This window comes from Phacochoerus africanus, chromosome 16 (genome assembly GCF_016906955.1).
Source record: "Phacochoerus africanus isolate WHEZ1 chromosome 16, ROS_Pafr_v1, whole genome shotgun sequence".
Taxonomy (NCBI): domain Eukaryota; kingdom Metazoa; phylum Chordata; class Mammalia; order Artiodactyla; family Suidae; genus Phacochoerus; species Phacochoerus africanus.
This window is the reverse complement of record NC_062559.1, coordinates 45,587,043-45,604,986: the sequence shown is the minus strand read 5'-3', so window position 1 is coordinate 45,604,986 and position 17,944 is coordinate 45,587,043. Positions and strand designations below refer to the sequence as shown.

At 37.4% G+C, this 17,944-nt stretch overlaps 1 protein-coding gene across 2 annotated transcripts in view; it reads right to left on the bottom strand.

Moving 5' to 3' along the window:
• Positions 1 to 16,816, bottom strand: part of SKAP2 (src kinase associated phosphoprotein 2) — a 153,550-nt gene extending 136,734 nt beyond the window's left edge. The window contains exons 1-3 of one of the 2 annotated variants that reach the window (XM_047763827.1): positions 16,669 to 16,816; positions 6,989 to 7,094; positions 6,339 to 6,364 (exon numbers count right to left, since the gene is read on the bottom strand). In XM_047763827.1, the coding sequence (XP_047619783.1) occupies positions 6,339 to 6,364; positions 6,989 to 7,094; positions 16,669 to 16,816 (280 nt within the window). Of the gene's footprint in view, positions 1 to 6,338; positions 6,365 to 6,988; positions 7,095 to 16,493 lie in introns of both variants that reach the window. The other variant, XM_047763828.1, reaches the window with a different exon arrangement.
• Between the last annotated feature and the right edge of the window lie 1,128 nt (positions 16,817 to 17,944).

Sequence of the window (17,944 nt, the reverse complement as noted above, 5' to 3'; positions counted from 1 at the left end):
GTGTGAAAAACTGCTTTAAAACTTATATAAACATTTTAAATTCAAAGAAGGTGATTTACAAACTAGATACTTCCAACTTTTCATTCAGTGATAATGTCATCTTTTAAAAACAAAAGTCTAGCCAGTCTTCTACATGATTCCCAAACCTTAGGTTGATTGGTTAGTTTGAAGTCATTTAATCCCCATGATAAAATCTTGTGGTTTGGGTTTTTTCCACATACTCATTTAGAATAACTTTTTAAAAGAATGAATCACACATCTGCTATATCCTGGTTATGTACAAGCCCTCATTCTTCACCCATATTCAAGAAAGAAAAATGTATGCATTTTTAATGTATCATTGATAATTGATAATTAATGTATCATTGATCTAACTGTTAACAATTCAAGTTACTTCTTAAAAATTCAAAAGAAAACCAGTGACCTCAAGTATTACCCAAAAAACATGGTGAAAAGCCTCTATAGGAGCCCTAGAGTGCTTACAGTATTACTTTTAGATCCGAGCTGATGGATAGATCCAGATTACAGCTACTGAGCTCTCCAAAAGGAAACTGTACCCTCAGTCATCCATCTGATGGGTAGCACCCCTAATTAACCTCTTTTAAGACAACACTGTCAAAGTAATAAAAATCAAAGTTCATATCTATTTTCTTATAATTTTGATATTTCACCAGCATTTGTCATCCCAACTCTGAAAGTAAAGACAGGAATATCTCCCATCAAGACAATAAAACTGGAACATAGAGAAGACCATCTTATAATCCTTGCTGATTCCATCATTATGTGCACCACACATGGTGAGGTTTCTTCCCCAATGAAAATTCCAAGAAACAGCTACAAATACTACTCATTCTTTGGATTTCAACTTCCCTGTCTTTGGAGATGTTCAAAGTACTCCTTGGAACACTCAGTGAGCCCTTGTAATATTTCTCTAACGGAAAGAAGAGTGGTCTGATTTAAAATATGAGGTAAGGAGTTCCCTGGTGGCGCAGTGGGTCAAGGACCCAGCTTGCCACTGCAGCAGCTAGGGCTGCCACTGCGGTGTGGCGTCCTTTGATCCCTGACCTAGGAACTTCTGCATGCCCTGGATGCAGCAAAAAAAAAAAAATGAAGTAAGAGAGAACCTCATAAAGTGCTAGTAAAAATATGTTTCAACATGAAATGACAATAAAGATCACAAAAAACTGCTCATAACTCCTAGAAGTATCTTTACATTCTTAATAACGTAAGAATTTTTATGTTATGAATTGTCTAAGGATCTTTCAACCATGAACCATAAAATAAATCTGCTGTGAAAAAAAAAGTATTAGGATGCTTCAACTGCATCACCATAACTTAGCACTTAGCATATTACACTCTTAAGAATATAAAAATACAATAAAGTTAATGACTCTAAGGAAAGGATTTTGAAAAAAAAATCAGATGCTCAGGCTTAAATCTATTAAACTATGTGGAAATAAACACACAGATTAATAAAAAAATGTTAATTGTTTTAAAGATTTGAAAATCAGAATTAAGTTATTATTCTTTGATACTACCCAATATACATTTTTGTGTATATATCCATGTATATATGCATATATATACACACACAGCAAAAAGATCACTACTATAGCTACAAATTCAATAATATTAAATATGAGTTGGGGTATTCTATACAAATTAGTCACTGACATTTGGGGAGACACTGGGGTTTGGGGAAAAATAGGTTGAAAAAAATACTTTCTGGATTAGAGAGTAAAGTGAAATTATCTTCAATTTACCCATTCTAAGAACTACAGTTCATTTCAAACATTGGTTTTTTTTTCACTACCGTGATATTAATATTTATCTAAAACAAAATAAATTAAGTCCTGCTACTGGTCTCATTTCTTACTGCCCCCCCCCCTCCTCTTTTTAAGCTTCTCTTGAATAATCTCAGAAAGTAAAGAATAAGAATTTCTGTGGTATCCGTAGACGGTTATTTCCTTTTAACTTGCATTAATTTGAAAAAAATACATCATTTTTCAAAAGGGTTTTCTTCATTTTACTGTTGTTCAAGTGATGATCCATCCCTCCTCCCCCCCCCCATTTATTCTTTTTGCCATGCCTTAAAGAGCTGTGATAGTATAAGGAGCTTTAATTGAACACAGGGGTCGCTGTTGAGAAGTGCAAAGTATTTTTTTCTCCCCAGGGGCTGAGTATTTGTAGCTATACCTGCAAAGACTTTGATAAATTAAAAGGAAAATGTTCAACTTGTGTTTATGTAATAGAAAACTGAACTCCAAAGCAACAATGGGCATCAGGTAAATGTATCCAATACAATTTACAGACATAATTGAAAGCATTACAGCCTAATCAGACATCTCAAAGAAAAGCATGCTCAAATGAAACGTCTACAGAATCATTAGTTGGCAGCCATTCTATTACAATCACACATAATGTCAGTGGTGCCTTGAGCCTGTGCCAATGACAACAGCATAAATTTTGCATCTCATTTCTATGGTCATAAAATTAATGATCAGTTTAAAAATACTTCTTTGTAAAAGTTATTGCGCAAAGAAAAGACATGAATGTGTCCCTGTTATGTACTCACAAGGATAATTATGGGGTTGTTGCTCATTAATACTGTTTCTCGTTTCCCTAGAAAAGCATTTGATTTATCCCACAACTTTCAAAAGTTTAATTAACGATACAAAGTTAACAGTCTAAAAGACAATGATCCAAGACTTCTCTTCCTATAATTTCACCGGCAACTTAAATAACAGCAAATTCAAGGCTTAATCGTACCACAGCAGCATATTTCTTTGAAAATATTTTTAAATTTGTAGTAGTTGGGTTCGAATCACTATTATCTCTTCTTCTGTATATGGCTCATGGTCAATTAACATCTTCCTAAACGCCAGAGATAAAGCCCAAAGGCAACTGAATAGTCGTGATTTAACCAATCGACTGCTTGTTTTAGCAAATACAGTCCTACTTTAAGTGCAATCAGGTAAACATTAAACTAAATAATACACCTCAAAATTTAGATGATAACCATTCCCTCTTTATAGAGCATGAAAGACAAACTTAGTGGGGAAATTACTTGAGTGAAAAAATATTAATTTCTAATATTCTACTCAGTTCATTTGTCCAAATGAGCTTTTCAAGCAGTAAAATACAGCTAAATAGACAGAATTAAGCATTTAACTTGCCATTTCTTAAGGGAATCTGTAGTTTAATTCTTAAGACTTTAAGAGATTTGGGTCACCATAAATAAGATTCTCCACATAACTCTTCTGCCACAGAAGGGCTAATTTATAGCGTGCAAATATGAGGCAGAGTTTTAAAAGAAAGATACTATTTCTCAAGCACTACCTTTGATATATATATTTCTACTACCATAGGCCCCATAATCTCAAACAGGCTTAGCACATTTGTACAAGGCCAGAGATGGAGGGTGGGGGTGGGAGAGCTGCAAGTTATTTGCTCAGATTTCACTGGGGAGCTAACTTTCAACAGAACATATACTGTGTTAGGAAGGGGACAGGAAAGGAAATTAAACATCATCCAGACGTCTGACTTTGCTGCTGTTCTCAAGGTTTCTATCAGAACAAACTAAAATGGGTCCCTTCTTACCGAACAGCCATGACATTCAAAAAAGCAGTTTAGTCCATTAATAAACTGAATAACACCAATGAGGTCAATGGAAATTGCTTTCTAAGTAAAACTACTCACATTTAACAACAGCAATGGAGTCTTAAGGATAAAATCTATTAAATTTTTTTCATTTAGAGGTAAAATATTTTAAAGGAGAGAATAAGAGTTTTCTAGTGATGATATCTAAAGGGAATTGAAAGCAATATATTCACATTTTTAAAGCTGTAGACACCAATATTTTACAAGGTTGAAAAATATTCTCTTGAAATATTTGTTTAATGTTAATGTACATGCCTTCTTTTAATAACTGCTGATTTCTTCAAAATTATTTGAAAACTGAATTACAAATCAAGATTTACTAAATCCGCTTGATAAATGAAGTTGAATCTGAGACTATATATAACATAGTATTTACTGATCACTGATTACGTGTCATCCATAGGTAGGTTCGCGTTATCCTAATCATTCTATAAAGAAAATAGTAATATGTAAATCACCGCTGGAGTAACACAAGCCTAATATAAGGGCAAGATACTAATGCAAGTAAAACTTCTATATCATATTGCCTAATATACATTAGAAAATTCTATTCTATACTCAGTTGATAACAGTCTTTACTCAAGTAGTAATAGATTTTCATCACAAAAAATAATTATTTCAAGTCACACTGAAAAGAGCTATGGCCTTCTTATGTGACAGAGAACAAATTCTAAAATAATCATAACTACTCAATTCCAAAATGGGAATAATTCTAGTGCATGAAGCCTATATTTAGGAGTATACTTTCCAGTACTAGGCTATATTGCAACTAAGTATTAAAAAAACTAAGGTTAGATGGTTATTCTGTATGTCCAGTATGTGAAGGCTATAGCAGGAGACATGAGAGGACAGTAAGGAAGGATGATAGACATCTGTGTACATTAGAGAAACTAATAACTTGCTTATTAGGAATGAATTAACACAGATTAATTCATTTTATTTAAGAACTCTCTTACTGGTCCTCTTTTCTCCCAATAATGATACTAAAGTGGTACTTAACCATCATGTAAAAAAAAGTATGTGAAACAAATAGCAGTATAAAGGTAAAAAGAAGGAAACTAGCCTCTGTTCATTTCACTGTGATCCCATATGGATCTGAGAGAGACAGAGAGAGGAAACAGTCCTAAGGGATTCTGCCCAGGTCTCCTTAGATGAAGACAATCCAAAAACCCCAAGAAGAAAACGTAAGAAAAAAAGAAAAGCAGTACTATCAAAATATTACTTAGAGGAAATGAAGTTATTCAATGTAGAGATCTGACTGTCAACAAATTCCTCTTTTTAAAAAAGATGTATCTTGAACCTCTTCTTATTCAACTCTTAAACCTGTACTAACTTCCCTTTACTATTTCTAACAAACGATAGAAATAGCCTTTTTGGAACAAAGCTGAATTATACTTTGAGGGTAGAATGGCATAAAATTACTCAGCTTCTCATATTTCTCCAAGGTATACATCTAATTTATCCACAGGCTTACTTTTGAGCAGGCACTCTTGGTGATTACTTAACTCAATACAGCAGTATTGAACTACAAATGACTTATTCAGAGGAAAATGATTATGGGAAATCTCTGAATTCTGTGTTATTTGAACTCCTATTCTAGGCTCATTTTTCAATTTCTATCGAATACTATATAAACCTTCATTCTCTTTAGAGACAAAGAATGTCTCTCAGTAATGTAATTTTAATATCCACACACCTGAACAAGTCCTAAACCAGAATACCAAAGGGAAACCTCCTACCCTATTACTGAAGCATACGCAATTCTACAATGGCTTTATACTATCATATTTTCTTAGCTTAAAAACATTTAATGTACAAATAATTAAGCCACAATGAGAATCTAATAAATAAGCACTAGAATAAAATATGCCTTTTAAGAAAAGAGGCAGAATTTGATATCTAATATTCCCTATAAAGACTGCACTGTATACAAGTTAACATAATTAAAATGCATACATTCATTATTTCTATATTTTACTAAGCAAAATACAACATGATTAAACTCACAGTTTAGGATTCTTTGTAGAATAGAAAGAAGTGAGTATCTGTGGAGAGGAGGAGTTTCCTGCTCTTCCCTTTAATTCAGTGTTAAAAAACTTAATACGGAAAAAAATCTCTTCTCATTTCCTCCAATCACAACGATCTTGATGACTTAATGTGAAAAGAAACTGTGGTTTCCTGTTAACTGTTTGATTTTAGGTTTATCTGGTTAAGTACTTGGTTTATTGAAACTGTCATTACTCTCTCACTTATCAGTTGGCAGAGATAGGAATTACTCTGTGGTCTCTGCTAACCCGTTAGAAGATGCCATACTGTTTCATCCAAAGCCAGAGCCTCGCTCCACATAGGTTAACTGACCTCATGTTGTGACCCTCATACCAGCATCCACAGGCTTCAGGTCATGACCTATGAATTAGCATCATGGAAGTAAGGGCCATACTGAGTTGCCCTTACAGAACTGAAGATGCAGTAGTACAAACTTCCTATGGCTTTCTGGATATGCTTTTTAATTTTATTCTCAGCAGGGGGAGCTAGCACTCTCATCTTGAAAGTAAGTATCCAACATGGAAATTTAAATTTTGATTCAAACTATCAAATGTCTGGATGCATTAGATTTTCCTACTGAAAATCTCTGGAAGAGAAAAAAATGTCAAGTTTAATGAAACTTGAAAATTTACCTTTGTCTTGAAATTCCTGAAGGTAGCTGCAACATAAAACAAGAATATTATATTTTAAAAGAGTTGACAAAGCAAAACAAGATCTAATTCGTGCAATAATTCAGATATATTTTTAAATCTATATTACAAATATACATTTAGAGAAAAAACTACTTCCTATCCTGAAATGATCATTTCAAAAGGCTTATGGATTTATAATAAAGGCATTTTTAAAGACCTAAGTTACAGCGGTAAATCAGAATATCTCTTTTAATACCTACAACATACGACATTCATTACTCATTCATTTATTCATTTCGGTATCTGAAGGTATTTTCCATATTTGCGTTAACATTCTCAACCTAGCGATGTCTTATCATTTAAACCAAATACATCCTCAAATAATCAAAATCACAGTTGGATTTTGCTAGAATGCTTAGAAAAATACATAATCAAGAGCCTTCACCAAAAAAAAGGTATTATGATAAGCATGCCTGTTTTTAAAAACTATTATAATAGAAATATAGGTTGTCCTTTAAAATATATCACGCCAGTTAAATTAGAATATAAAAATTTTAATTCTATGATAATCAATCCTTCATTAAAATGTTAATTACAAAAATTCTTCTAAGTAAGAAAAATTAGAAATAAAAGGCAAGTAATTGACTTACATAGACTTCACATCTTTTAGCTTCTTAATAAGGGAGTCTCTCTTTTCCTTTGCTTTCTTGGATAAATTTTCCCCTTTCAGGATATCTGCCACAAATGTTTCAACATCTAAACCATGAAATAGAGGAAAAATGATACAAATTATAGGAAAGAATCATTTTTTTGTGAAGACAAATAGGATAATGATTGTTTCTACCCATAAGTGTTAATATCTGTACAATTTGTTACAGTTATTTATCAACCCAAAGCATCACAGTTGAAGTATGCTTCAAATACTAAGTTGGACAAATCTGTTCACCACTTAACTAATAAAATTTGTATGCTCTACTTATGCTTAGCACAGCAAATGCTATTTGGATGTTTGGCATCATTAAACCAGGAAGAAGCACACAAGTTTTAATAAACTATGGTGCCCCATAAACAAATTCTCCCACATAAAAGCAAGCACGGAGCTTTCATGCATGTGTTACTACCATTTTATAGTATTCTGTAAGTTCCTATATGAATGAATCATTCACAATATTATATAAATATAAGTTAACGTCTCTGGCAAAGGCATGTTTTTTCCAGTGTAATCAATTTTCAGGTACATGCAGTGTTTAATGCTTTAAAGGGAAAAACTAAATCCCTTTTTCTAGCCAAGATTCCCAAATCAAGCCCTCTTCTTTCCTATCTGCCCCATCTACTCTGGCCAGCTATTCTCAAATAAAAAAGACAATCAGTTGTGTGGTTTTTGTGTGTCCTTGCTTTCTGCCTCAGCACTACTACCTGGAAATATTTCTTTAAGTAAAGTAAAACAGATTTATCCACCACTTTAAAATATAGGAAGCAAGAGAAGATGTCTATGGCCTTACGTAACATTTTCATATAGCCTCTTTTTTTGTTAATCCAGTAAAATTCTAAATTATTGTGCTTTCTAATTCTCTCTAGCATACAATTCCATCAAATCCTTACCGGTTTGATTTTTATAATAGCCCCACTGTTATTGTTCATGAAATACCACATGACTTTATATTCAGAATTTCATATCTCACTTTAGGATATCTAATATAGAGGACACAGTTAATTTTTTCAGTAGGTATGACTATAAACTATCTATATTTCATACTGAAGAGATGTGTATATGTTTCACTTTAACTAATTTGTCTCCTAGCTCACACCGATAAAAATATGGTATCAAAACATATAATGATATCACATTTAATTAATTCAAAGCAATATAACAAATAGCCTTTCAACTGTATTCATAACTAGCAATTTAAAACCTAATATTTGAGATAGAATGTTGTAATAGACTTTAAGTTCTTGATTACAAAAGTACCTTGATCCAATGAGCAAAGTTGATTAAGCTGTTATTCTATACATTCATAATAAATGTGTAAAGGTGACTTTTCACTAAATCAATATGACAAGTAAAAGAATTAAAATTTAGTCTTGGAATAACTTTTTAAAGTAGCTTTCTGGTTTGAAGTCCATTAATGACTAATGTTTAAAGTAAGTGTCAAAATGAAGCAAAAGCAAGATGTCACAGCTTCTCTTGTCCATAGTTTGAAGAGAGGGACACAGAGACATAATAGCCCAGCACCAGTGCAAACTGGACCCAGACTTCCAAAATGAGCTCAAAATAACGAAACATTTTCAAAAGCGCGCTTGTCTAAACTCTAAATTTTGTACCCAGAGGAGTAAGCAACCTCTGGACATTCAGATATTAGCTGAAATGGAAAGATCACTGGCTTCTCTGAGAAGGCTCCAACACATCCAGGAAGAAAGTAGGCTAAGAGGAGTAGCACCTCTGCGGCTGCTTCCTTCTTGCAACCGACTCACTGCTTGGGAGAATCACTGGCAATAATGACTGGTACATAGTTTGCTTAATGTTACTTTCCTCAGTGTTCGTCTTTAATTCCCTCGTCCACATGAGTATTTAATTGCCTATTTTACATTTTCATTACACAATCTAAGTTTAAACAAACAGGATCTATTTTCTATCTCCGGAAGCAATAACAGAACGAATTACAGCCCAAGAGTTATTTCCTTAAAAGGCCTTTTCAGGTCTATTTAAAAAAAAAAAAATCAGAAAGCAAAAAGCTATAATGCTCTATACGGTGTTTCTTAACAGTCCCCCCCCCCCCAATTGTTTAAATTATTGCACTATGCTATTTTATGAGGAAATACTTGTTGAAAGAGCGTGAGACTGCAGGAAGAATCTGTGTTGTGTTTTCTGAGAGGGAGGAGATTCAGAGATTTAGTAAGAAAGAAATGCTGTATTTTTAGAGTAGTCTTCAGTATCTATTTCTAAGCTTACTCCAGAAAAGGAGTTTAAGCCAACAAAAAGATTTAATAAACACTGACTTTTAAAAATTATTTCACAAAGGAGATGAGGAAAGCCTAGAATCTATTTTGCTGGGGTTTTTCCGCCCCTGCAATAACCTTAGTTTGTTGGTGCCCATAGAATCGGTGGGTTTTCAAGCTTTTGAAATCCGGGTTATTTCTCAAAATCCACACTGTGCCCATTTATTTTGGAATCGAACGAAATCATCCTCTCCCAGGCACAGGCGACCTTACGGATGTGCCCGCGGCCTTGGCCGAGCCCTGCGCAGAGCACCGACCCGCTCTCTCGGCGCAAAGACGTAGCACCGGTGCTGAGAAGTTGCCGGGGCTTCCGGGGGAGATGCCTGGGCTCCGCCACCCAGACACTCGGAGCTTGAAGCTCCAGGGTTCGCGTCATCGGAGCTGGGAGCAGGGAGCGCTGGTTTGGAGCAGCGCCCTCGCCACACAAATGGGACTGGGTCTGCGGCTTTGTAGCTCAGAGCGAGGGTAATATTTCAAAAGCGAGTAATAAAAGTCCTGGGCGAATCAGCACTCTGGCCGGTTAGAAAAAAGATTTGAAGCTTTTTATTGCGCTCTGAATAGCCCTGCAAACGGCCAAGTGGCCAGCGCCTTAGCCCTCTTCCACGTCTTTTAGGGGTCGCGGCCCTCTGTTAATATGCAGATTTCACTACCTCGGACCCCCTGTAAATCGGGCAACAGCCGTAATTCGAGGAACAGCCCGTAATTCGATTACAAGAAAAGGGCTGCCTGCCTCCTCGCTGGCCTCTTGGCCTGGTGAGTTACGCAGAAGAGGAACCTTGGCTCCGCGGGAGAGGGGCTTAGGGACCCACCCCTGAGCCCCAGGTCTAACCCGACCCAGCTCCGCCCTCGTCCCGCAGACCGCAGGTCAGCGCCGCCAGCACTGGCCGCATTGGCCCGTATCGGTCCGCCTCTGCCCCCAAGTCGTCACCAAGGAAAAAGTTACCCAGCAGATACAAAGGTGGTGGTGATTTTTGCTCCTGTTACACCTGAACGCTGTCAGGAGTAAACCTCATCTCCTGGTACAACTGGAAAGATCTGGGGGAGAAGGCCGCTGAAACGATCTGATTTACAACCGCTCTGTAGATACACGCTAAAGTCTGAAAGCAAACTTGAAAGACGACCGCCGCGTCTCGGCTCAGCAATGCACAAGCAGTTTAAGTTAGAAACCTCTGGACAGCTACTGCAAAAGCCCTAAGAGGCAAATTATTAGTGCACCCAAATCACCAAATTGTACTCCAACTTCCCTGGTTGTTTTTGTTTGTTTCCTGTACTATGGACCCTCTAGAAAAACTTCCACCCACCTCCCCCTAGAGAGCCAGAGAGGCTAGGACAGGTATCTAACACACACACACACACAGAAGCTAACAGCTTTCTATCAATTTCCAGACTGATCACACAGTGAAAAGGTGAAACCACACAAGGTTAGAACAGTTTTTAAACTCTTCAGCTCTTGCAAAGGATAAAATAAACTGTGGGCTTCTCCAAGCTGAATACATAGCACAGGTTCCTACTCTTCAAAAAAGCTGAGGTCTGACCACTTGCCCTCACCATCCTCCACTAGCAAACAGTCCGGAATATGACTGCCAGGCTGGAGGATGTAAACAAGTCACAAAAATAACGCCTGGTATCTCCTGCCTAGTTCCTCAACAACCCCCCCCCCCACTACCTTCCTGGACAGGCATGCAAGCAGAGGGCAGGTGTGCCCACGCATGTGCGCGCGCATACACACACACACACACACACACACACACAACCTCTGGGATGGTCTGAATTGTACAGGAGAGAGGGACAAGAATTAGACTGAATCCACTACCATGTGCTCAGCCTCAGATCAATAAAATAAGTATAAAAACCAATCAGACCACAGCCCAAATGGCTTTACTACTTAATTCCACATCTTTCTCTACTTTATGAATTGAGCCAGGTTTCACTTTGTATTCACTGAGGTGCTTCATATGGTGAGGGTCACAGCCTGGAATTTAAGTTGGCATGAGAACAAAAAGATACCTTTTTTTTTTTCCTCTCTGTTAAAGGAGGGTATGTTCTGACCCACTGGTGAAAACATCAACACCAGTTAAACTGGGCACATGACCAATTAAGCCAAATGCCCAAGTCGGAAAATGGCCAACTGAGAAGTTATTGATTGCTCTAATGAATGTCTTTCTCTTGATTACCTAGCACTTTTACAGATTATGGCTCAACTGTGAACTTTTCGAACATGGAAGAAGAGACATGAATAAGCACAGGAAGTTCTCACAACATGACAGGTAAAACATACCTGAATCTTACAATCTAATCATCTGACAACATTTTCAAAATTGGCTTTGGAAGCTAAATGATTTATTTTGATAGAAAACTGGACTGTCTAAGGATAGAGATGAACATTTTTCACCTCTAAAAGATGACTCGATAAATGGCACCTTCTAATAATCAAAATCTTTTTACCACACATTTTCAAAGAAGCCACAGTGAATAAAACCTCAGTCTAAGATTTACACTACATTCCCTGTTAGGTAGCATCTATTGCAATATGCTCACTATGTGATTGAAAAAGAAATGTAAACTCAGTGGAATGAAAAAGATAGACTTGGCTTTAATTGAAAAAGACAAACTAAGTGAATAATGAGTATATAAAAACTAGCCTGTGCCGCTTTTATCACCCATATATGACACTTAATCTTGAATTTATGAGACACAATTGAACTGTTTCAAATCACCAGAGGTTTTTCCTATTCAGTTGTTTCTCCCTTCTTTCTAGTAATACTTTAGTGCTGATAACATAGAGCTAAACTCATTTAGAATTTTTTCGTATTTTTCTCTTTTAGGTATATTTAGATTTCTTTTCTAAAAGACTAGTGATAATTTGCATTAACTATAAAATTGTGTACACTAGCATATTATCAAGAGCCTTATTTAGTAATCTGAGATGAAAATACTTTCAAAGGAAAGCCATGAAAAAAACAGGTGGACCAAAGCTCCCCTCTCAAGAAAAAGGATACTATATGCTTAACACAGACAAATACTTTCCCTACAACTGCATCTTAATTCATCTGTTATCTGCCCATAAACAAGAAGCTATAAATTTCTGGTCCCTTGACTTACAAACATGTATTCCTAGTTCTAAAAGAGAAAAATCTTAGAGGTGTCATGAACTGATTTCATTACAAGATCAAGTGTTCTCATATCAGCATTAAATTCATTAGTTACTCCTGCCAAAATGGGACTGCTCATTCTTGCTGTATAGGAAAATCCAGGTGCTAAAGAATTAGGTGACTATTGGTGACTCAGTAGGTGGCACTCTTCCCTTTACATACTCAACCAATGCCCAAGAAAGAAGTTATGGGACACTAGAGATATCACAAATGATTCTCATAAGACAAATAAGACCAAAATGTTGACCAACTTATAAATATAACTTTGGAAAGGTGGAAATCAAACCATACTATTCTTAGCATTGAAAAAATTCTCCCTCTATCTCAAATGAGCTCTATTCTTCACCTAGTGTCCTTAAAGAGATTATCAATTATGTGTGAAGGTTTAAAAAAATGTCCTAGAAATCCCCAATAGGGGGAAATGCAACGTTTCTAATCAAGACCACCATGTGAATAAACTCTCAGGGTCACTCTGCAGAAACCATACAGCCACTCTGTTAATTGTTTGTTTGGTTTGGTTTTGATTTCTCAGAGTACATACTGACAACCAGCGTTTTTTTTCTTTCAACATTGGTTTCATTTTCTAGCATAATAAAAAGAAACTAACATCTTCTTACAGTTTTCCTTTTTAAATATGTTGTCCTAAAACAAGTGAATGAGAATATCTGACTGCAAACCACAAACACTCCAGTATTCAAAGGGAGATTAAACAAATGGGGGGGGGGTGTTGTAATTCCTTTCACTTTCTTGCCTGCCTAAAGGAAAAACATAAATCAAGACTATTCTTGCTGTTAATCCTAGTCAAAATATTTGGATGTGGAGAAGATTAAATGGACAAGATTTGGGATTACACTTTGATTCGAATTGTCCAAGCCAAACCTGTTCTTCCATTGTTATGAAAAAAAAATTAAAGGTTGCCTGTAAGTCATATGGAAAGTCCCAATTTGCTTTTCATAACAAATCTATAAACTTTTTTCTATTCATGGAACAAAAAAAAACTCACCACTTTTAATAAAAAGTATAGGCTTTCAAGATTTAATATACTGATTCCACAGAAATATAAATAACTAACCTCCAAGTTATACAGCTACTTTTTCAAGAGCATCATTAAATGGGAGTTAAGAATGATAACTATGGGTTTCTGCGTGTCCACAGAATTTTTTTGAAAGGGAAGGAATCAGAGGAGGGAAGAACAGATATTGAATAGAAAGCCTAAAATTGCTATAATCAGAAGGAAAAATGAGAAAGAAAATAACAAATTGATAAGAATACTTTTGAGCCCCTACCTCTATCAAAGCAGTTGAAATGTCAAAACATTTAACACATATGACATAATGACTTGGATAAGGGGCTCCTGGAACACAAAGGGAAAACATGCAAACAACATATCTTTGATAGGCATTATCTTTTGACTTTGTTTTTCTTTTCCGAAGGCAAAGGGATTTTAAACGCCTGAAAAGTTTAGTTTCTTATCTTCTCTACCTTGGGATTCCAGCAGAGTGCCATGCATGCATTCTAGGAGCGCTCAACTGTTAGCTACAACCACCACTGCCAACTGCCAAGGATAAAGAAGACAACTGTAGACATCCCACAAGAAAAACCGTTAATTTGGGGTGTTTACAATCTTTTTATATTTGCAACTAACAAACAATATAATTGTAAAGTCTTATGTGTTAAAAAAAAAACAAAACAACAACAACAAAACATTGCCAGTATCTCCTTCCTAGTTGCAAAGAAAGAACTAGGTAAGTCAGCAATCTCTCTAAAGTTCAACCCAATACCAATTGTTCCTCTGTGGTTTTAGTAATTTTAAACCTAAACATGTCCTATTACTCAAACACTAGAGCAATGCAAGTGATCATGCACAAACCAGCGGAACTTATTGGATTTAAAAAAAAAAGTGGAAGAAAAAAAACCTGATGAGAGCATTTATTCTTGAAACCCTCCCTACCTCAACAAAAACTTTAATTACAGTCAACCAAAAAATGTTAACAACTTCTTTGAATAATTAGTTTAAAAAGCAAACTCCAAAACATTGGCTCACTTGTTTCATTTCTTTAAAATATACCTCGTGTATATTTATATTTCCTCAGAGCCATACTTCTTGAAAATATCCTCTGAAAATAAAGTATAAGCCAAATGGATAATCATCAAATTTTTAGCATTTTAATATTTGTTTTTAATACTTAATGTTTTAATATGTGATTCACGTCAACAATGTGAAATATTGAAAATGTCAGTAAGATCTTTAAAACACTGATTTCAGATATCATGAAGTATATTATCTGGCTAAAGAGAGACATAATGGCTAAAGTATACAGGACGTTAGCAATGGCAGATAATTTAAATAGTATGTATTCTGAGCTCTCAATCACATTATACAAATAAGGGCTACATGAAATACTTGTAATCTATGGTGAGGAGAGAATAAAGAGTCTCATAACCTATATATCATGGTATTTGCAAATGTATGACTGTGGACCCAGACAGCAAGCTGTCTACTGTGGAGCTATCATGCTTTAAAAGCATGCACCCAGAGATCTATACTTCTTAAACTCAAAAATTCAGACCTAGAATATCCTGAAAATGGTAACATCTATTTTTGGAGTTATGATAAACAGTTCTCTGACCAGCAACTGAAATAATGTTCTAAGCAAGGAGCCTCCAGCATTGTAACAACACAAATGTTAACTGTAGTAAGACAAAATCAGCATTCATTTGAAACTCTCATAGAATGGAATAAAGACTGCCTTAACTCCGTCTTCACAGTCTTTCAATATTTCCCTTAGTGGGACCCATTAATGACAACAAGTATTTCTTGGAGTAAAACACTATCCCACTACAAATGCATTCATGACACTGCAGTCATGCTCACACAAACATTAAGTTTGCATTCATACATTATCAGTTTTATTTTCTCTATCATATTCATGACATTAACCACCAGCATTTTAGGAGATTTGGTCTCACAGTGCTATAATAGTAACTCACCACTTAAAATGTCACATTTTAAATACTGCTTTAAGAGTTAAAATAAGCAACTTGTAACAAAGGCATCTAAGAGAAACTCTTTTAATCCAGTTGTTCAGGACCAATACTGAAAGACACTTAAGACAACTAAGCAAGAGTAAAACGATCCAAATTCAGTAGTCATAATTCTGATGTAAGCACGACAAAGTGAATAATGGGAAGAATTCCAGAGCATCAGAATAGGTAACATTTGTGCTACTCTAAATAAAGATGTATTTTTCTACCTCATGCAGAAATACAAATTTTTATTGCCCCTTACTGAAAATACACATCTCCATATCTAGTACATTAAAGAACTAGTAGTGTATTCATAATAGCCTTGAAAGTGCATCTTTAATTCCTAAGTTCCTATAAACGTTCATTTAAAACTGAAAAGGGGAAGATGAGGGTGCAAAGATGAAGTACTGTACTTTCGTCGTGTGACACAGGAAGTTGGACTTTAACACATCCTTCCTTTTTTGTTTTAACATGTTACTCAGGCTGAAGACAAGTGGCTATTTGAGAGTCAGGCCCTCTTTGGAAAGCTCAAATATGAGTAGACAATGTTCAAGAAAGATGGGAGTTTTAGAAATGACAAACCCTGTGGTCCCATAACCCCTAACTCCTAACGCCTGTAGCTCAGAAATCTCTTTCTCATTGGTCCAGCCACCAAAGAATTAGTTCTTTGATCTCTCACCTCCCTCCTCTCTCTCTCACACACACTCTCTCTCTCACTCACACACACACACACAAAGAACTGCCCTGATCGCCTTAGTGTAGCCCACCAAGCAGGGCTTCGCCACCATCCTCGAACCAAATTTCAACACGCACGCCCACTCTCCTTCTCAGACCCCACTTGCCCCCTCCCAGTCCCGCTCCCAATGGCCAGAAGAGGTGAGCGCGGGCAGGGAAGAGTAGAGACGCTGAACGCTTCTGTCCCCATCGGCTCGCCGTCCCCCCGCCCCGCCGCGTTACCCGCCCCCTTCCCGCTTTTTACCTGCCAACAGGTTCCTAATTTCCTCGGGGAGGGGGTAGGGAGAGGAGGTGCTGCTGGGGTTGGGCATGTCAGGGAGCGCGGAGCGTGCGGGGAAAGGACCTGTGCTGAAACGGGCTGGGGTTGTGGCTGCGACCTAGACTCGGGCTAGCGATCCCGGTAAGGACGGCGTGCCTACCAGTCCGGACACTGCCGGGCGAAGGCTCACAACAAGGAAGTCGCTGAAGTCCTGGCCACAGCGGCTGGACTCTTGGCCCAGCCCCGCCCGGCACTTCGGGGCGGGGCGATGGGCGGGGAGGTGGCCCGAAGGGACCCTGACTGCGCATGTGTGTCCCTCGGTGCGCCTCGCCTCGGGAAAGAGTCCGTGGTCAGGCCACACCCGCCCCTACGTGGGGACGAGGGAGGAGCAGCGGCTGGTGGGAAGCGGGCGGCCTGGGGCTGCGTCACCTGATCCGGGGGCTGAAGCGCCGTGCCGCCATTTTGGTCCCTGGAACCGCCACGACTGCGGGCCGTTTCTCCACGATCCCGGAAAATAAGGTACCGAAAGGGCCTCCGGGTTTCCCGGTTAAGAGACTTGCTGGCCTTTCATCAGCTCCGCCAAGGTTTAAAACCTCGCATAGTGCCCCACCTGAAATTTTCGACCTCCCTAAACCCCTGTGGTCGTCTTTGTCTGATTGAATGACGGTAACAGAGTCCCTTCTTCCGCCAGTGCTCCCGGAGGAAGCCGGCCGGGAGCGGCGCCGGAGAGCGCTCTGATTGGCTCTTACACTCTTTCCTACCTGGTTCGGACGCTTGGGATGACTGATTGCCCTCGCTACGAACAGGAGAGAGCTCTCAGGACAAAAAGCTGAATAGAGATAGGTACCACTGTCCACCTATAAGCATCAAAAAGAAAATTAGAACAGAATTATAGTATCTGTTCCCTCCAAGCTGATCGTTTAATCAACAAATACTTATTGTCTCCTCTCTCTAAATCTTCTTACCGGATTTTTCTAAAAATCGCAGAAGTCACATCACGGTGCCGTGTGTGTGTGTGTGTGTGTGTGAAGGAAATTTTTTTTTTCTTTAGGTAAGAACTGCCATGGCAATGGTCCTTCCTAGATGCTACTATTGCGCTTTGAAGATTGTATTGTAGCGCCAGTCGCAACGTAAATTGTTTATTCTTCTATCCTTCAACCCTCACTAAATTTTAGTTTTCATTAAATTCAGAGGGAAACTATTACAGTGAAGATTCCAAAGTCCCACTTCTAGAAATTCTGCTTTCTAGCTGTTTAGTGTGAGACTTGATTGCGTTTTAAACAAGCCCTGAATGTGATTGTGATGCTAGACATCCTGAAATTTGATGTTGAGAATCACTTTACTACTTTCCAGCTCCTACAGAACACAAAATTTGTTATAACTTACCTTTCATCCCCTCCTGGAACCCAAAACCTGACACAGAGTAATGGCTCTAT